Raw genomic sequence first — 21488 nt, 5'->3', positions numbered from 1 at the left:
TATGTGCTTGCTCTTCAACGTTTGTTGTTTGATAGTAATTTATTATAATTCTGTCTCCAGAACTATCATACTTGGAACATTAGAAGTATTCTGGACCCCAGTATTTTGCAGGAGGTGCATTCCAATTGGCTACACAGCCTTGCACTACTCCATCCTCAATAATCTATAAACCATAGTCATAGTCATAGCCATAGTCATAGTCATACTTTATTGATCCCGGGGGAAATTGGTTAAGTGTCAGAATAGAGCTCACCACACACATGTATAACCTGTACCAATTCCCATTTTTGATTCCTGTGCAATGAAAAAGCAAGTGTTGAGTAATCCTCATAAAGCACTGATTCTGGACCCTTCAGTTCTCTTTAGCCATCACAAACATTTTCTCCGTATTTGTTCAATCTTCCCGAGAACATCCTCAAATTATTTTCTCTGTCAGTCTGCTGATTGCTAGATTTAACAAAACTTAGACTTTAGTGAATCCGGTGTTTTGCATGTGTCAATGACATTTCTGTTTATAGACAAACAAAATAAAATTTGCAGATGCTGGAAATCCGAGCAACACACGCAAAATGCTGGAAGAACTCAGTAGGCCAGGCAGCATCCATGGAAAAGAGTACAGTCGATGTGTTCAGGCTAAGATGTTGACTGTACTCTTTGCCACAGATGCTGCCTAGCCTGCTGTGTTCCTCCAGCATTTTGTGTGTGTTGCCTGTCTTTAAGTCCATTCAGTGGAATTAACTCTATGAACTCTTCGATTAAGACACAGATTGCTTTGCTTAGCTTGTCAGTAGATTTGGAGGTTCTTGCAGAGTGAACATTGGTGATACGTCTTCAATTCTTTGGGCTGTGTATTATAGGCCGTACATGGGACAGCACCAATAACTGCTGTCTTGGTTTTGTGTCTGGTTCAAAGACCTGATTTTCAAACACATTTTTCCTCAAATAGCCACAGGCTGTGATGTTGTACTTAAGGCAATGTTGAATTTCATTATTTTGTTGAAAATACTATATGGTCTCATTGCTTCTTTCCTGTTGGGACACTGTGCTGCATGTTGGGGCAGAGTGCTTCCGGAAACGTAGAGGAGGCTTGACCCAAAAGCAGAGCAGTAGGGATGATTTAGCAGTAAATGATAATTTACTAATAAGCTAAAAAATAACAAGCCACAAGGGGTCACAAAACGAGAGAGAACAGATACTTAACGCATCAAAGCAACAAGATAACTGAAGGCTAGGAGCAACTGGATGAGGCTGACTGGTTTGATGGGTGAACAAAGGACCTTGGATGAGAGCCAGGTTTAAATAGACTGCAGGTGATGTTGAAAATAAGTGGCAGGTGACTTCTACTAGATGGATGGAGACTGGGAGGTGCATGCCTGTGTAGGTCTGACAGGACCCCTCCTCCCCCTAAGGCCACATCTGATGGCCAGGATGATCCAAATGGTCTGGTGGAACATCTCAAAGAGCGATGGATCCAAGATTAAACTGGACAGCACTCAAGATCTCTCTTTCAGGCCATATCCTTCTCAGTTCACCAGGTACTGCACACCCCATCCTTAGTGACGTGAATCATGTACATGGGACCACCTTTCAGCATCATTGGTTCTGGAGGTGCAGGCTCAGCTGGATTGAATGGTGAATGGAAAGTGAGCCTGAGGCAGGACACATTGAAGGTAGGTGAAATCCTAAGGGATGGTGTTAGTGCAGGTGGCAAGTGACTCAATTGATGAAATGGGTAATTTTAAAGGGACCAGTGAACCGGGGCGAGAGCTTGTGGCAATTGGTGTACAGGGGTAGATCTTGGGTGGATAGCAGACAAGGTCCTCAGGCCAGAGTAGTCTGCTGGGACACCACTGGCAGTTGGCCTAGTGGCAGTAGGCACTGTTGGCAGCTGGGATGCTGTCCCGTGTCCTCTTCCAAGCATTCTGGCATCGGTTAACCAGGGCCCTGATGGATGGAACCTGCACCATTGTCTCCTCGATGGGGATCAATGGGAGTTAGTAGCTATGAAGCGCTTCAAAGAGTGACATACCTGTGGCAGGGGAGGTGTGTAGATTGTAGGACAGTTTGGGCCAGAGCAGATTTTTCTTTCATGTGGAAGGGTTAGTGCTGGCGAAACATCATCCAAACCTCGCCACTTGTTGATTGGCTTTTTCTGATTTACCGTTGGTCTGTGGATGATAGCCAGAGGACAAACTCACTGAGCTGCAGAGTAGGGAGCAGAAGGCTTGCCAGAAATGGGCGATGATTTGTGAGCCGGGGTCCGACACAATATCCTGAGGGAAACCGTGGAAGTGAACTACATGCTGGAGAACCAGGCCCTTGTCTCAGCGGCTGATACAGTTTGGGGAGGTTAATGAAGCAGGCTGCCTGGGAGAACTGTTCCATCACTGTCATGGTCACCATGGCCACATTAGAAGAGCTCGTGCTCTTGGGGAGGGGGCCAGTGTTGAAGGAGCTCTCCCTAACTATATGGATTGTGGTCGTGTTGATGATGAGGGTCCTGCAGCCTGAAAGGGTTCTAGGAATGGGGTGACTGGCTGATGATCTGGAGGGTTGTTCTATAAGATGCTTGTCAATTCAGAGGGGCAAAGTAATGATGCTTTTGAAGTTGGTGGGTGTTTCCTGGCCGGACAGCTTGCCTTTCAAGCCCTGTGAGGGGCCGCAACAGCAGTGAGCCTGCAGCGCTTTTGCATTGCGAGGATCCCGAATTCCATGAGCATGAGCCCTGATGAAGATGAAGTGTTCAATCTACTGCCCCTCTTCCACCTCCGGGATAGTCGAAGACCTGACGCACATCAGTGGAGAATTCCTCATATTTATTGCAAATGGTAGTTTTATTGCCCCAGTCAGTCAGATCTGGCCCAGTCAGGACAATCTTGGCTCAGTCCAGAGAATACAGAGGTGGCTGAAACTCAAATTGTAAGATGCACTGGGACAGCAAGTTAGGGCATTGGGTTGGGGATCCATTGAAGCATCCGGGCACCATAATCCGGGGCCCCACAAGAAGAGATTGACTGGTGAGGGGGTTGCAGAATTGAGACAGAGAGTTGGTTGAAATAGCTTTGGCTATTGTGTTTCAGAAAAAAAAAGGACATCCTGGCTGTGGAGGAGGTGCAGCGTAGGTTCACTAGGTTAATTCCTGGGATGTCCAGACTGTCTTACGCAGAGAGGTTAGAGAGACTGGGCTTGTACACACTGGAATTAATGAGATTGAGGGGGGATCTGAATGAGACATATAAGATTATTAAAGGATTGGACAAGATAGAGGCAGGAAATATGTTCCAGATGCTGGGAGAGTCCAGTACCAGAGGGCATGGTTTAAGAATAAGGGGTAAGTCATTTAGGACAGAGTTGAGGAGGAACTTCTTCTCCCAGAGAGTTGTGGAGGTGTAGAACGCGCTGCCTCAGAAGGCAGTGGAGGCCAATTCTCTGGATGCTTTCAAGAAGGAGCCAGATAGGTATCTTATGGATAGGGGAATCAAGGGTTATGGGGACAAGGCAGGAACCAGGTATTGATAGTAGATGATCAGCCATGATCTCAGAATGGCGGTGCAGGCTCGAAGGGCCGAATGGTCTACTAATGCACCTATTGTCTATTGAAAGTGGGGAATAGATGGTTAATGGTTTTGTGCTTCTTTGAGATCGTGTACTCCAATTGATGGATGACTTCCTTTAGGTGAATGTACTCTGCTGGGTCACTCATTGGACAACCCATCCTCTCAGGAATTGTAGGGGAGGCATGACCCAAAAGTAGAGCAGTGGAGATGATTTAACAGTATTATTTTACTAATAAACTGCACAATAACAAGCCATAAGGGGCCACAAAACAAGAGGGAGCAGGTATTTAACCCGACAAGGTAACTAAAAGCCAGAAGCAACTGGTTGAGGCTGGCTGTTGAGCTGGCTAGTTTGATAGGTGAACAGGTGACTGTGGATGAGAGCTGGGTTTAAAAAGCCTGCAGGTGAGGAGTTGTAAACAAGTGACAAGTTACTCCTGTCAGCAGGGTGGTGTCTACCTGGGCAGGCCTGACAGAATAGGAGAGACGTTTTTTTTCATTGATTTAAATATTGCACCTATTTTGCCATCTGTTTTAGCAAACACATTGATGACTTAGAGCTTGGCCTACAAAAATGCAGAAACACCAGCATCATTTCTACATTGGACCGGATGAGTTTAGCTGTGGAATAGAAGCAATGTCGGCTGAGCAGTGCCATTTGCCCTGAAGAATAACTCCACTCCAACAGAAGTATGTTGGAGAAATGTTGTTGTGCCTCAGTGGAAAAGATTCAGAAAGAAGTTAGAGGAATAGCACTGCTTTACCTAACACCAGTTTGCAATAACATTGGGTCAATTGAGAAAATTTGGCTAGTGTCTTAGGTTGTGTGCCATTATGTACAAAATGGAATAATGGATTCAGATTTCTGTTAGCAGCCAAATTTGAGAGGTGTACTCCATAGTTTGGTTAGTTGATGGAACAGAGACCTAAGGTGAAAAACACCATTGCTATTAGTTGTTGATGTACTATCTTTTTTCCTGTTTGATTGATCTATCTACCTCATTCCTTGATTTAATGCCCTACCTACTGCATGAGTGACATTATTTCTGACAACATTGCCCCTAGCCTGTTTTAACTGGAATTTGTCCTAATGGAGCCATTCCTTTTTTTCCCTAAAGCTGTTGCTTATGTCCTAGAAATAAAAATCACTGTCTCCCATAACATTCTCCTTAAGATGCTAATCTTTTTGTAGATTAGAATTTCTTTATGATTCAAGCAACAATCCAGAAATTATTTGTTGGGATGTGATTTATATTATTGAGAAACGTATTCCAAGAAACACTGTCAGCAGAACCTTAGTCTTCATTTTTTTCTGTACTTGTTTTTGTACTATTCCTGTACTTTCAGTTCCTGATAACTTGTTCCTCCCCTGTTAAAGTTGAATCTGAATGAAACTCAGGAGTGCAACTCCTTATAGTTACAACAGTTTATTCCGCTTCCTGCAGGAGTTTGAGACCCAGTTGTCAAAGGGAAGGCACGCAAGAACTGCCACCATCCGACAAGTGGCCCTGTTCCTTCAGGTTACAGCCATATATTAATGCATAGTAAGCCCCATACATTACTGTTGCAAGATGTTATTTGAACTGGTACGCCCAACAAGTCTGTTGGTACAAAACTTAGTTACAGATGAGAGAATCTGTTAGATCAAGGCTTAATTACAGATGGATGTGCTGTCCTGTCCTTATCGGTCAGCCCCCCCCTCCCCCACTCAAACGAGGGTACAATATACAATGTTATTAAACTCTCAATGTCTCTTTGCAAGCCAGGGAGAACTGGTAATGAGCCTGTCTTAGCTGGCTGCTGAAGACAGAGTTTACTTCAGTTCAAAAATTCCTATTCAGTCCCAATTATTCTTTTAGCTAGAGGTTACATAGGTTCAAAATGTTATTTTTTATATCCGCAATTCCTCACCTCCACCCCCAATCTAAGTTTTCCCCTACATGAGGACATATCTATTGCTCACAACATTCTTCCCTATCAATGAGATGGCACACAGGTTACTCCTTCCCCTAGCCCAGCACAATCTGTGGCTGAGAATCCACAAAGTACTGATCCCATTTTAAATCCATTATCCAGAAACTCTTTATGGATTGGATAACAGATGAACTGGTGCTCTGTTCTCATGGGGTTATAGAGTAATACAGCACAAAACAAACACTTCTGTCCAACTCATTCATACCAACCGAGATGTCCATCTGAGTTAGTCCAATTTGTCTGTGTTTGATCCATATTTAAAAGTGTCTTTTAAATGTTATTGTATCTGTGTCATCTACTTCCTCTTGGAGCTTGCTTCATAAGCACACCACCTTCTGTGTGAAATTGCCCTTCAAATCCCTCTCAAATGCTTTCCCTCTTGTCTTTGAACTATTCACTTTTGTTTGTTGATTTCTTTTCCCTGGGCAAAAGATAACAATTTATATCCTCATGAACTGGGCTTGTACTCGTTGGAATTTAGAAGATTGAGGGGGGATCTGATTGAAACGTATAAAATCCTAAAGGGATTGGACAGGCTAGATGCAGGAAGATTGTTCCCGATGTTGGGGAAGTCCAGAACAAGGGGTCACAGTTTGAGGATAAAGGGGAAGCCTTTTAGGACCGAGATTAGGAAAAACTTCTTCACTCAGAGAGTGGTGAATCTGTGGAATTCTCTGCCACAGGAAGCAGTTGAGGCCAGTACATTGGCTATATTTAAGAGGGAGTTAGATATGGCCCTTGTGGCTACGGGGATCAGGGGGTATGGAGGGAAGGCTGGGGCGGGGTTCTGAGTTGGATGATCAGCCATGATCATAATAAATGGTGGTGCAGGCTCGAAGGGCCAAATGGCCTACTCCTGCACCTATTTTCTATGTTTCTATGTTTCTATACCTAATCACTCATATGATAAGAGATGGAACACACTCAAAAGATGTGTGTTATGCTGCTGACTTGGGAATGATCCAAAGGGTATGTTCCTGGTTAGAGGAAGGGCAGATGAGCGGTGAATCTTTCAACCATTTTCATGTTACCAGTTCGGTCAGTTTGTGGGAGAAATGGAAGATGGATGTGAGATTGTATAGGAATGTACCCTTGGATTCTTGCGAATTCCTTTGAAGGTTGCTGGTTCTGTGACATTTGAGCCCATGATCTCTAGCACACGCTCCTCTGACTAACTAAATGTAACAGGAGAGATTGTCTCCAATTCTTCTGCAGGACAGCAACCTCATTCCATAAAGGAGAGGGAAACTATCAACGTGTTTTTTATGTGTGTATGCAATGGTTGACTTATTGGTGATGGGATGAGGAACCACACAATCACGTTTCCTATCTGACTACATTGTGAACATCATAAGGTTGTGAACATCAAGTGTGAAACTGCGAAGTGTTATTACTTCAGTGAGCCAACCTGTGGTACACAGGTAATATCTTGGATTACAATTTAAGAATATCATATGAGATTACTTAATTGGTGAAATACCATTAAAAGTAGAGGTCCAAAAAGTATCCTTGTGAATTTACACCCATGTACAATATAATCAAAGATTAGTATTTAATTTTACTGACTCTTTCAATAATTGGAAAGGAATGCAAGTTATTTTCTGGCTTTGCTAAGTCAGGTTTAACGATCTAGAAACTTGGCCTTGGAAGCAGCACGTTTGCAGTTCGGAGTGCTACCTAGGCTTTAGAATACAAACAAAAACTGGAAGCATTGATGAGATCAATAGAGATTTGGTTGTCCACATTCTGATATTATTAACATATCATGAACATTAAATGATCAGATTGATGAAGAGCTTGTTAGACTTGCGTCTGGAGGACTACGGTGTAGAGTCTGAAGTTATACTGCAACTATGACATATTATTCTCCATTCCATAAGACCATAAGACACAGGAGCAGAATTAGGCCACTTGGCCCATTGAGTCTGCTCCACTATTTGATCATTGCCGTTTTATTATCCTTCTCAAACCCATTCTCCTGCCTTTTCCCCGTAACTTTTCACACCCTTAGCAATCAAGAACATATCAACCTCCACTTTAAATATACAGAAAGACTTGGCCTCCTCAGACAATGAATACTGCAGGTTTACCACCCTCTGTGCACTCACAGGAATACACTGCACCAAAATGCCCATAATGTATTCCAAGTTCAAGTTCAGTTCCTAACTCCCTCAGCCAGTCTGTTTGATTTACACAATCTCATTTAATAATGCATTTGCCAGGAGTGCATCTGTTTTGTAAATTACTGTTAGGGAAAATGAATGATTGAAGAACCATGGTTATTTAGCTTTGTTTCAAGTGCCTAAGATTTATTATTTTTACCGCCAATGAAGAGAGGCCCTCCGTTGGTCAGGGTCAGTCATGGATGTTATATCCCAGCTGCCTACATGATACACAAGTCAGGCAGTACAGTATGGAGAGCAAGCTATTGCCCATGTAACAGGCTTCCTTCTCTATGCAGCTGATGAATCCAAAGGAACAGCAGAGACCAATACAGTCTGGCACCTGCAGTGTTGCAGGAGTTGCCAGTCAGCGTTGAACTCAACGTAGTACTGCCTTAGGGATTCCAGGTCTAGTTGTTACCCCTGGGTTTATTCCTGAAGCCTTCCTCATGACTGACAGCAGAGCTGTGAGATCAGAGTTTTCCTTCTGCTACATGAGCTGCCAACCACAGCTGGTGAGCTCTATCTGCCCGGAGCAACTGGTTTGAAGGTGCTAGTAACCTGCCTTTGCCCCTTCTCTTATCAGTACAAATTAATTCGCCAAGCTTAGTAGGTAAGCCACATGTGAACACGAGGAGCTAGACTTAGGTGTCAGAGGCTATTCGAGACTACTCTGTTGGGGCCATTTAATAGGTAGTGGGAACTTATCCCCACTTCTAGCCCTGGCGATTATGATCTTAAGGAACTAGTGAAGAGAAGTAGCATGTATTTCAGACAACCTCTCTACAATCTTTTGGGCATGTGGCCAAGTGGTTAAGGCATGCGTCTAGTGATCTCAAGGTCACTAGTTCGAGCCTCAGCTGTGGCAGCGTGTTTGTGTCCTTGAGCAAGGCACTTAACCATACATTGCTCTAGTGTCTGTGCGAGGAGTGGCGCCCCACACAGACCTCCAATCTGCGCCTTGTAAGGCATGAAAATGCCCGACGCAGACCTCTCATGGTCTGAGTCAGCGTTCCCTCCCCCTCTCTACAAAACAATGTGAATATATCTTCAAACACGAGAAAATCTGCAGGTGCTGGAAATCCAAGGCAACACACACAAAATATTGAAGGAACTCAGCAGGTCAAGCAGCACTTTGATTCAACTACCTGATGGACGGATGATAGGCTTTGGGTTGTCCCATTATTTGAACCAGATGCCACGTTCACTCTCTTTGAGGCAGAAATTGCTGTAGCATTCTGTGTTCTAGTGTATCCAGCTCAAATTGCCTCAGTACTAATAATGTATGCTTAGCTGGCCAGTTATGTCTGTGAGACCATAGAAATAGAATTATGGTTGTATCACACAATACCTAGTCATTTCTCCATTTTGTAATTTAATGTGTGACTAGACTCCATTTTGTAACTTCTACTTCTGTGTTTCTGCACGTCTAGCTGTGGAGATGTGCTTTCACCTTAGCTGCCTCTAATACATATTAACATTGAATCAATAAACACTTGCTGCAACAACATATGAAAAACTTATTAGAAGTGCTCTGTGGGTCAGCTAGCATCTGTGGAGAAAGAAACAGACCTCAGAGGAGAGTTGATTAGCTTCAGACATTCAGCTTGTTTCTCTCTCCACAGATCATGTCAGATCTATAAGGTATTTCCAGAAGTTTATTTTAATTTCTGATTTCTAGCATTTGGAGTTTATATTGTTTTTCCTCTTTTCTCCCTCTAAGTATCTCAATCATACTATCCAGCTGCATACTTGGCAATCAGTTGCTACGCTTTACAGTTGATTGTGTTGCATACATAGATTAATATTTTCTTAACTGGGAATCAGCAAACTGTGTAAAACTACTTGTATAACGATAGAAATAAAATACTGAAGTAAAAATCTTAAGTAAAATTGTAAATCTTTCTGCTAATAAATGGCTATCTTTACTTTGTGTGCTGTTACAGAAGGATCGCTGGGTAAATTACCATCATGAGGGTTTCTTCTGGAGATGTTCATTTAGTGACAAGGAGGAAAAGAATCAACATGCAATATTCATTTACAGTAAGTGAATATAAACATTGAACATTGGGCAATACAGCACAGCAACAGGCTTTTGGCCCATGGTAATTGTGCTGACTATGAACATTTACATTTTGTAGAATCTCTTTAATTTGATTGGGATCTGATGGTATGACACTGCTCTAACCTTCCAGGATTAGATGCTAACTGTAGCATCTTGTTCCATTGTTTCATTTTCCAATATGTGGTGAGTGCCGTACTGGGAAATCCATGAGGATAGTCCAAAGCTGGTCTACTCATAGTATTCTACCCTGATCATGGCATCAATTCCCTGTTGGACTCATCTGGACTCTTCCATTGTAGTCTCATCAGTTGTTACTTTCAACGCCAGTCAACTGGTAATCTTGCCTCTGCAGTGATTCGTGGAACAGGATTCACACAGGACTGTCACCATTACACTTTGATTATTCAGGCAATACACAATTTTAGAATGACCAAACGGTGGATATTCGACTGTAGAAGAGCAATTCAACTACTCTGTTTCAACAAGCCCTGCAAATCTTTTTCTACTGCACTTGTTCATCTAGCTCTCTTTCAAAAGAATCTGCCTCCAAATCTGCTCTCAGATACTAATCTTAACTTATTTTTTTCATACTTTTGGCTCTTTCGCCAGTAATTTTTATTTGATGTACCCGACCTTCCTGAACCTGCCACAAATGGGAACAGCTACATGCATCTACTCCATCCATTAACTTTCGAACACTCCCAACTGCCTTCATTCCCAGCTTATCTGTTATCTCCACATAACTAAAGTCTCTCATCTCTAAGTGAGTAAATTAATGTTATTCATGTGAATAATTTTCTATGTGTCAGATTACTTATTATGAATGTACTGTACAGTCTTGTCTGTGGGGGAGAAAAAGAGAAGAGTTTGTGGCTGAACTCGGTGTTTTAGGAAAGTTTGTCTTATCTTCCTTGATCTTGTAAGCTATGTTTCTGTTTATAAATTTTGGGCTCCCCCATGATTTTTAAACTTTTCATTCAACCTACCCTTTCAATATTCTTACCATCAAAATGTTACAGTTCACATTTCTCATCATTAAGCTTCTTTTGTAGTCTCTAATCCCCATTCCTCCACCCCTATTTCACCAACCTGACAATATCTCCTTCAACTCAATTTGAGTTTACTGTCATTGTCACAGAAATATCATGAGGTATAAGTTCAAAGAAAAACTTCCTTACAACAGCATTGCACGCATGCAGATTTCAACAACAATGTGCAGAACATAAGTTAGACATAAATTACACAGGACAGCAAAGCAAAATCCATTGTGCAAAGCAAGACATTAGTGCAACAACAAAACGTAATCAGAGACAAGTCCATGCTAGTGCAAGAGGTCGTCCATAGTGCTACATTGCTGAGGTAGGATTAGGGTTGAGCAGGTCGGATCAAGAACCTCGTGTTGTAGTAAAGTAGCAGTTCCTGAACCTGCTGCTGTGGGGCTTCAGGTTGCCGTGATTCCTGGTGGCAGCAGCAAGATGAGGACATGACTCAGATGGTGGGGATCATTGCAGGTGCTTTCAGTGGTGTGAAGGTCTGACCCCATGGTGAACCACCTCCTACTTCAATAGGACCCCTAGGATTATGTAATCTGCAGGTAATCTGCAGATTTGGAAATTGTACCCTGTGTAGCCATGTACAAATCATAAAACATATATATTAAGAGTAGTGTTGGCCCTGGGGAACTGCACGTTAAACACTTCTTTCAATCCTGAGAAGAAAATTGCATTACTGCTCTGTTTCCTTGTAACTAATTTTCTATTGATGGTAACACAGCGCATTTTATTCCATGGCCTTCAATCTCAATGGCACCTTAGTTCTTGAAGAGATATACAGTCCTTGGGCATCATCCCAGAATCTAATGCAGGGGTTCCCAACCTGGGTTCACAGACCGCTTGCTTAATGGTATTGGTCCATGGCATAAAAAAGGTTTGTTTATCCTGTTCTAAAGATATTTGTATGTTTATGGTCAGGTCCTTTCTAATGTCTCCCCTCCCCGCCCCCCCAGCAGTTTACAGGACCTTGTCCTCAGCCAAGTGACATCCACTTCTAGCATACATAGCACTTCAAATATGGTCTAATGAGCATTCTGTGTAATTAAACAAAAGCCTTCATACTTCTGTTTTAAAATTGCTGTGTATAAAAATTCTGTTTGTTTTCCAAATTACTTTTTATATCTAAACGTAAGTATAACTTTGGATCAGTTTTTGAATTAAAACTGTAATCATTTTGACGACCTTTTCTCACTCAGCTATTCCACAGACAGTACAAGATGTTTGATAATAAGTTATCCTGGCACACAGTCGCTCCCTCCTGGCATTAATTCACAGAGTCAGGATTTCATATAAAACTTTGGTGCTCACTCCATTTTAATTTTGCATCCTCTCTTCCTTCATGGCGTCCACAGGTTGTGATGCTGCAGGCTGGTTATTGTGGGGAGTGTGCCCTTGAGGTCTGAAATACTGCTCTCAGTGCTGCATGGCAAACTCTTAGCAGCCAATATGAAATTCACCATGAAGTGGTTGGTTTTCACATGGAAACATATTTTGACTAATATAGGATCGTCCTTTTGCCTATTTTCACTCTACCTTGGCCTCAATCTTGGTACTATGATACAAAAGCCTGAAAGTATATACCACCAGCTCAAGGACAACATCTATCCTGTTGTTGTTATAAGGCAACTGAATGATTCCCAGTACTGTCATGGTCTGGTCCATGAAGTCTGCTTTCCAATTCATGGTCCGGTCCATCGATCCTCATTCCAGGTTTTCTCTTGTTCTGTTGGGGTGCCTCTATTGAAGCACATGATTCTCATTTTGGGCTGCTACATAAATAGCTCCTGGGTTCAGCTTGAGTGGCTGACCTGAAACAGGAGTGACAGGGTTTGGGGTGGCTATACCAGCAAAAGAAATTGGAATCTGCAGAAGAACATCTAATAAGTTAGGGGTGTATACAGTGGAGATGCTGCCAGTGTTGGTTGCATTGCGATGGGTGGAGAAAGCTAGACAAGTCAAAGTGCTGATATGCTCAGATTCATCCTCAGTACTAGCAAGTTTAAGGTCTTTTCACTCAAACAGTCGGCAAGATATACTTTATGAAGTCCTTCAGTCAGTCACAAGAATTGCAAATCAGGGAGGTCAGGTAAAATTCTTATGGATTCCAGCACATGTAGGGGTGAAGGGGAATGAGAGGGTAGATGAGTTGGCAAAGAGGATGTTAAAGAAAGAAAATATAGAAATGCATATTAGTATCAGTAAAGCAGAAGTTAAGTGTGTAATCTGGGAAAAAAATCAACCAAATGTGGCAAGAAAGATGGGACAGTGAGGGAAAAGGGAGGCATTTATATCAAATACAAAAGAGTGTTGCAGTTACTAGGGTAGGTAGTGGATACAGAAGAGAGGAGACTGTGTGGACTAGGTTAAGGCCGGGTCACTGTACGTTAAACAAAACATTGAAAATGATAGGGAAACACCAGACAGGATTGTGTGAGGAATGTCAGGAAGAGGAGTCAGTAGAACATGTAGTTCTGAGTTGCAGGAAGTATGGGATACAGAGAGAGATGATGAGAATTAATCTAAGGGAACTGGGGGTGCAGGAATTCAAATTAAAAGGGTTGCTGGGCATGGGTGAGAGAGCACAGGTCAGGGTATTTTTAGCTTTCTTAAGGGGTACAGGAGTTTTTTATAGAATATGACGTATAGGCAGGGATAGGGTACTAGGATGGCCAAAGATGGGAGGATAAAGTGTAGGTTAGGGTATATCTGTGTGTGTGTGTGATTGGGTGAAGGGATTTCGAATGTAAGTCTATCGCACACTCCGGAGCAGGGGGTGGCAGTAATGCACCATTAAGCTGGGTGCCAACCGCCGAAGAAGAAGAAGATGCTGCTGCTTGAATGGCTGGACTGTTCCCTTCCCTTCTCCTTCGCCTGCTACCCTCGCCTGCTGCCCTCGCCTGAAGCCTCGCCTGCTGCCCTCGCCTGAAGCCTCGCCTGCTACCCTCGCCTGAAGCCTCGCCTGTAATGCAGTCACATTCAATCTCCAGGGCAAGACTGGGGCCTTGCTGTGTCAAGATAAGGAACAGTCTGTCATTGTTTGGAATTGTCTTTTTGTGTCCTCGCCTCTGCTAGGTAGGTCCGGCCGTTTGCTGTTATCTTGAGTTGGAAACTATCTCTGTGTCCTCGCCTCCACTTGAGTAGAGAACTGTCTCTTAGTGCTCAGTGTTCTGTGTATAGAAGGAACCCCAGCCCTTGGTCCTGTTCCCAAGGAGGGGGTCCTGGTTCTGTGTGCTGTGTACGAGTCCCGGCCCTATGTCCTGCTCCCTAGGAGAGGCCTCAGCTCTGTGTTCTATGTTCCTGTACTCCCAAGACCAAAGATCTGTGTTTCCTGTTCTCCCAAGACCACGGCTCTGAGTTAGATATGGCCCTTGTGGCTACGGGGGTCAGGGGGTATGGAGGGAAGGGTGGGGCGGTGTTCTGAGTTGGATGATCAGCCATGATCATAATAAATGGCGGTGCAGGCTCGAAGGGCCAAATGGCCTACTCCTGCACCTATTTTCTATGTTTCTATGTTTCTATGTTTCCTGTTCTCCCAAGACCAAGTCAAGGCTTCATGTTCTCGTCCTGTCCATGTACCTCGCCCAGCCCGTCCTGGGCTGGAGTTCTCTTGTCCTGTCCTGGAGTCTCACATCCAGTCCTGTAGCCACACCATGTCCTGTAGCCACGTCTTGTCCTTGCCTAGATCCGGAGTCCGAGCCCGAGTCAAAACCCAGGTTCTGGGTGCCTGTCCAGTCTCTGGGTCGGAGTCCTTGTCCAGGTTCCAAGTTCCTAGTTCCTCATTCAGGTCCCGCTTTCCTAGTTTAGTCCTAGCCCAGGCCCTGTATCCTAGTCTCATCCAGGGCCTGCGTCAATGTCCAGTGTCCTTTCTTCCCCAGTTCCCTTGGTTTCTTGACACACCTAGTCCTGTTTGTAGTACTTCGGTGTCTGTGCCTTGCATTTGGGTCCGCCACCAACACCCCCCTTATAACAAGTACGATGAGATGGACACTTGACCTCACAATCTACCTTGAAATGATCATGTTACTGTCTTCCTGCACTATATTTTCTCTGTTGCTGTTACAGTTTATTCTGTATTTTGTTTTACCTTGTACTCTGAATATATTGAGCAATAATTTGATTTGTATGAACAGCTTTCAAAACCAGCTTCTCACTGTACCTCAGTACTGGTGTAATTGGGTGGCCTGGAGTTGTTGGGCCAGAAGTGTCTGTTACTTTGCTGCATTTCTAGATTAAAAATAACATTAGAAGAGTTAGAAATGGGGTCCTGCACATTGCTAAAGCAAAGCCCACAACTGAAACGACTGTTATAAAGATGGAAGCTGTCTTTATTTCTCACATGAACATCAAAACATCAAATGTGTCACTTGCGTTGAACAAGTGTCTCCATGTTTCCAGCACTAACATAGAACGCCCACAGTTTACTGACCATAACCATATGTCTTTAGGATATGGGAGGAAACTAGAGCAGACAGAGGAAATGATCACCTAAGCAAGTCATTTCTCAGCAACAGAAGTGTAGTTATTTCATTGATCTTCTCCAGAGGGGGCAGGAATTTGATTGCCTTATAGGAGTGGTTCTCGCGCTTTTTCTGATTGTACAGAATGTAGCATTTTTGTACACATTTTTAGATTTAAAATATAATCCACCAATGAAAAAAGTTTTGGTCAATGTCTCTTAACCAATCTGGAACAAGTTATTTTGTGGCCAGTCACCCCAGTCCTTCAGGTTCTTTGAAGACCACTGTCTCTCATTAGAACTGGCAGATGTTGTCTATGTTTATCTCTGCCTTCTCCATTGCAAACTCCATTCTGTGGTGTGCTGCATAAAAGAGCTGTCAGCAGAAAGGGTTAATATTTCTACATTTGTTCACACAGGCAGCCTTTCAAACAATTTATTATTTTATACTGGACTTTGAAATTGCACACAGAATCAACATTATGCAAAACCAAACATGATCATAATACTATCAGTAACATTGTTAACTAATCAAATCTGTGGTTTCATCTTGCTTCACAAAAGCTCCACTTGAGAGGAGTCAATCCCAAATTACTAATGCTCAGATTTGAGCCAAGAGATTCTGTTGATGCTTGAAGAACACTCACAAAATGCCGGGCGAACTCAGCCAGTCAGGCAGTATCTATGGAGGGAAATGAACAGTCAACATTTCCCTGAGACCTTTCACAAATTGTAATTGATGTTATTCATTTCAGTATAGGTATGATGTAAAAAGAGAAAGCTTCTTCTTTCCGTAATGGAAGTAAAGCAACATTTTTAAAAGGTCTTTTGGCTTAGATATGGACAATAGCAAGGTTACATTTTTATCTGTAGATGATTAAAGGTTACTGTTTTTCAAATGCCAATGTCTGCAATTAAAACATTAACATTTAGTCTTTTGCTGAAAATGACTTTGTTTACTCAATGTTTACTCCCTGATCAGCTAGTTGATATCACACATATGAGTAGTATTAAAACAATGCTTATGGAAGCGGTGTTCTGGGTCACCCACACATACACTCAAATGGAATAGCTTTAACACCATTGCTCCATTTACCCTCTATCCAAGGACACTAATTCCTTTCTTGTGCGGGTGTAGGTCATCTTATCAGTACTACAATGTCCCTGAAAAGTGTTGGTGTCCCATACGTCGGAATGTCTCTTTTCTGTATCCATCTCAGACATCCCACCCCGCAAAAACACATTTCAGGGAGGCAGCACCACCACCCCCGCCCCCCACAACCCCATATCTCCCCCCCATCACCCCGGTCGACCTCCAAGGGTGTATGTATACAGGACATTTGATTACGAAAGAACACAACAATTTTTTTGATCACATATTGAAACTGTTTATATACACACACACACATTTATATATTCCTTGCTGAGTATTTTGTTGGCAGTCTCAATGCTAATGCAAATAGCTTTTCTATTTCTTTCGCAAAATTTCCTTGTACTGTGATGTGGCTTGCTTGGCAGATTTGAGCATTTTGCCAGAAGTCTCAACCTCATAGCAGTCTGTGTCAATGAATTTGTTAATTTTGCAAGACATCAGATTCACAAGTGTTTTGTGAGACAGCTGACTCTGAATTCTGTCTTAATGTGATGCACCATGCTGAATGCCCTTTCTACATCACAATTAGAATTTGGTAGCACCAAAGGCAGCTTCATCAACTGGCAGAGCTCTTTGAATCTCAACATCATGGAGTCATGGGGTCGTTTTTTTATTCTATTACAACTTTAAGCAAGTCTACAGGGAGTTTGGCCTCATCACATAGGACATCAATAGAGTAGCTCCTTGGCAGCTAGCCAGCTAGTCTAAATAACGTTAGGTATGCTAATGAACGACTGACGCTTGCTAAATACACCTCAACATGTCTTTTACTGTCGCTTAACCCACCATGGGCAATAGGAAAGTCACTATTGCAAACAATGCAGTGAGCAACACTATCATTATTTTTGACCCCTTTTAGGCAGGGATACACTTTGGTGTAGTCTGGGGTGAAGTACGTTTTATATTTTCTTTTTTTGGAACACTCTGCCATGGCGCTGCAGGGCACTAAACTGAACTGATGGACAATGAAAGAGAGAAAGGGGTCGACTGTAAAGCCCACCCACAGAGAAAACTGATAGGACTACTTAGCACAAAGAGAGACCAATCAGGATTCACTCATATTCTCTCTCTCTCTCCCCTCTCCCCCCTCCCCTCTCCCCTCTCCCCTCTCCCCTCTCCCCTCTCCCCTCTCCCCTCTCCCCTCTCCCCTCTCCCCTCTCCCCTCTCCCCTCTCCCCTCTCCCCTCTCCCCTCTCCCCTCTCCCCTCTCCCCTCTCCCCCCCTCACTCGCTTGCTCTCAAAAAAATCGATTTCCGGGATATTGTATATAACTTGCGGGTGTCAGGGTGCTGCTATCAATATGGAGGAGACTCCTGGAACTTCCGGGAGAGGTGGGATGTCTGTCAGCTTCTAGCCCACACGTTAAATCTCCTGATCAGTCAGACTCTGTAGTGAACATATATTTGAGTAATAATCTAGAAGCCAAAGGAGTTGAATATATTCCCATCTGCAAGAGGCTATCACACGAACAGAGATCCAATGGTTTATTTAGTCATGATTTCCAGAAATCTCTTGCAGATTTCTCCTGTGTTATTCAATACATCTTCACTGCTTATGAATAAAACAGTCAGTTTTTATCCATCTATTCAATCCAAGTACACATTAATGGAGCTCTCCTTCAAAATCCATCGCAGTTCACTACTAGTGTGCATCACATTACCTGTGAGAAACCAGGGGAAAGGTAGGAAAGGTGTTGGCATCAAAACTTCTTCTTGAACAATGTGACAATTTCATGCTGCCAGTTTGCACCCATATGAAAAAAAAACCAATGCAAAGAAATATTGAAGTAAAGAAATATGCAGTTACGTCATCATTTTCAAAATTAGATTATGTCGCTGTTAAACTTGCAGTGGCTTCAACTTAACCTAATTTGAATTAGAGATACAGCACAGTAACAAGCCTTTCTGGCCCAATGAATCTGCACCATCCAATTAGACCCCCTGTGACCAACTAACTATATAATTTTGGAATGTGGGAGGAAACCAGAGCATCCGAAAGAAATGCACGGGGAGAGCGTACAAACTCTTTACAGACAACAATGAGAAGTAAACCCTAATCGCTGATGCTGTAATGCTGTGTGCTAACTCCTACACTACCATATCATGCTTTCTTTAACAGCTTTTAATATCTGGTAGTAGTTATTTAAATATATGTGCTTTCACTGGAATTGGCATCAGACTGTGCAAGCAAAACTATTAATTGAGCTTTTAAGAGTTTGACATGATAATTGACCCAAGATTTCCAGATCCAAGTTTACTTATCATGTGTACATCAAGACATACAATGAAATATGTTGTTTGTGTTAACAGCCAACATGCCTAAGGGTGTCCTGGGGCAGCCTGCAAGTGTTCCCACACATTCTGGCAGTAAATACATACCAGTGACAAAACTTGGACAGAATTCCCAGGAAAAAGTTTATTTCCAATTAAACAGTATATTTCCAATTGTGAAGCCATTAAGTAGTAAGGAAACCATGAGCTGCTATGCCAACTTCCAATCCTGCTTTTAATGTGGTATGCTATTGATATTGTGGACTTATTGTTTAAGTGATTCCGAAATTGATATCTTGCTTTCTCCGTTTAGTTTACCAACCACCCGTAAAATGCTGCACACATGCCTTTTATTCCCCATTTCCAAAGAGTGAAGGGAAAACTACTGAAGGATTTGAATCCTCAATCAGTAAGTACTTTTCATTAAGCAAACTATTATATAACGTGCAATAAGGCGTATTTTTTCTTACTTAACCACTGGTATTTGTGGCTAGCTCAGCTTTGTCAGATGGAGCAATATTTCAGGTATCTACATTCATAAATCAAAGAGCTTTACATGTGAGTTAAGATGACGATACACAATCACTATTTACAGCACTCTTAAGGGTAAGGGTTTAGTCATTTGCCCAGCTCGAGGTAGATTTCTTCTACCATTGTTCTCTGAGTTTGGGTGGAAATCTCTGGATGGCAAAAATCAGGTTTAGCCTCACAGAGCAGCATAAAAATCAGTTTTTTTTTAAAAAGCATTTGCTAAAACCTGAAAAAATGCTACAAATTAAGTAATATAAATAAAACATCAGCTATAACATGTCTTGCTGCTTCTGTCCCCTCTCTCTTTCCTCTCCGTCTCCCACTCCCCCTCTCCCTCCCTCCCTCCATCTCCCTCTCCCCCATCCTCACTTTCACTCTCCCCCTCACCCTCTCCCCCTCCTCCTCCCCTGCCCTTCCTCTCCCCCCCGTCTCCCCCTCTCTCCTCCCTTTCTTTCCCTTGCTTCCCTTCCTCAACCTCTCCCCTAAATGCTACATTTAAATATCACATTCTTCATCTCTGTTTCTCTCACCCTCCGCTCCCATCTCTCTCTCTCTCCATCTCTCTCCCTCTCCCCCTCTCTCCCTGCAAAAATCAAGATATTCTGTTAACAGCTCCTTACAACTTACCACCTCATTCTTTATTTACTGTTGGCTATTTCTTCTGTTGTATGCACTTGTAAGCTGCCAACTTTGATGTCAATGCTACCTTACTGATAACTCATTGACTTGGTGGCATTGTCACATAGAGGGATGCTTCATAAAGAAACCCTTCAGGATTTACTTTTTGGTTTGCAGTTTGTTTAAATTGTTGGTACTGATGCTGAATCTCCACAATACCTCAGGATAAGAAGTGCAGTCAACTTTTTATTCACCATGACTCTTGTATTCTTGCTGATGGTATTTGACTGTACCCCAAGGAAATAATTAGTCCGTACCATCATGAGGTAGCATCTTGCTCACCATTACTTTTTACAATGAGTCAGTTTGTTCATTTGCGAGTTGCTCCACTGAACTTTATTAGATTATTAACACCATGTGCTTATTTTTCTAGCTTACCGTAAACTGTGGAGCGGACTGATGTTCTTCGGAGTAATGCTTGTAACAATTGGATTTCTCTGCATCATCTACTATGCATGCAGTCAGAATGGCAACATGTATAAAACAACTGGAGTAATATTCTTGATTGCTGGTAACTGAAAGCCTTGTATATCTCATTTACTTACACTTCAAACCTTCTCAAATATTTTCACATTGATTCATATTGTTTCCTCTAAATCTTTTGTCAAAAATATGACCACTTCATATTTGAGTACTGTGGAATTGGGACACATCGAGACTAGTACATTTTGGCCAAACTCAGCGGCAGCCCTGATTAGCCAAAGTTTCATGGAAATAGTTTAAAAAGGTTTAAAAAGAGAATCTACCATTTAACTGGGTAACAAATTATGTATGTAAATGAAATACAGAACAAATTAGAATACTACCTATATGACTACAGTAGCATAAAACTGTGTATTAGTTCTGAATAGTTATCAATGGAGGAATTCTTCCAGTGTATGTTATCATGTCCTTTTGGTTGACTGTAAATGAACAAAATCAGCACAGACACCTAGTGCAGATAATGGACTGCTTTCATACAAGACCTTCAGTGATTGCATCTAACAAATTTTCATTTTCATTGTAACATTCAAGTTGATTGTTGATACCTTCAAATTCTTTGTAATTCTTAACTTGTTTCATTTTCACTCTTGTCCGTTTCTGGCATCTCTAAGCCTGAATATTTGAAACTGCAATGCGCAAAACAGTTCTGAATTGTCTTGGTGCTTATCTCTCACCAATATCAGTGACAAAAATCACTGCATTTTGAACACAAACACATGCAACTAGTACTATTTAGAAGCTGTTCACTCTAAGCACAGTGTAGTGTCTAGCAGCCACACAAGTACACACGACTGACGCTAGTTAGAAACTGTTCAGTGACAGTCTCCATCCCAATTAAATGGCATAGTGGAAAATAAATGAAGACAATCCCAGCCATTTTCTCGATTTGTTTTTGTTCCTTAAGAGTTGTTTGAAATAAATGGCTGCTCTGATTAGCCGATGGCCAAAGTAACTAGAACCTACTGTATTGAAGTTCTGTCATAGGCTACTCATTCCACCAGCTTAAGTATTCCACAACTGGTTCTCATGGATCTACAATCTTTCCAAGTTTTTTTTCAGTCTACAAACATTTAAAATTCAATGCAGAAATTCAATATAGTAGTAGTAG

The 21488-nt window shown here is 42.3% G+C and overlaps 1 protein-coding gene across 2 annotated transcripts in view; it reads left to right on the top strand.

Moving 5' to 3' along the window:
• LOC140200222 (transmembrane protein 182-like) overlaps positions 1-21488 on the top strand; it is a 55166-nt gene that overhangs the window by 23830 nt on the left and 9848 nt on the right. For both annotated transcript variants that reach the window (XM_072263222.1, XM_072263221.1), the window contains 3 exons: positions 9640-9736; positions 19002-19097; positions 20271-20408. In XM_072263222.1, the coding sequence (XP_072119323.1) occupies positions 9640-9736; positions 19002-19097; positions 20271-20408 (331 nt within the window). The remainder of the gene's footprint in view (positions 1-9639; positions 9737-19001; positions 19098-20270; positions 20409-21488) is intronic.

The sequence above is a fragment of the Mobula birostris genome, chromosome 7 (assembly GCF_030028105.1).
Source record: "Mobula birostris isolate sMobBir1 chromosome 7, sMobBir1.hap1, whole genome shotgun sequence".
Classification (NCBI taxonomy): domain Eukaryota; kingdom Metazoa; phylum Chordata; class Chondrichthyes; order Myliobatiformes; family Myliobatidae; genus Mobula; species Mobula birostris.
This window is presented reverse-complemented; position numbering and strand designations above follow the sequence as displayed.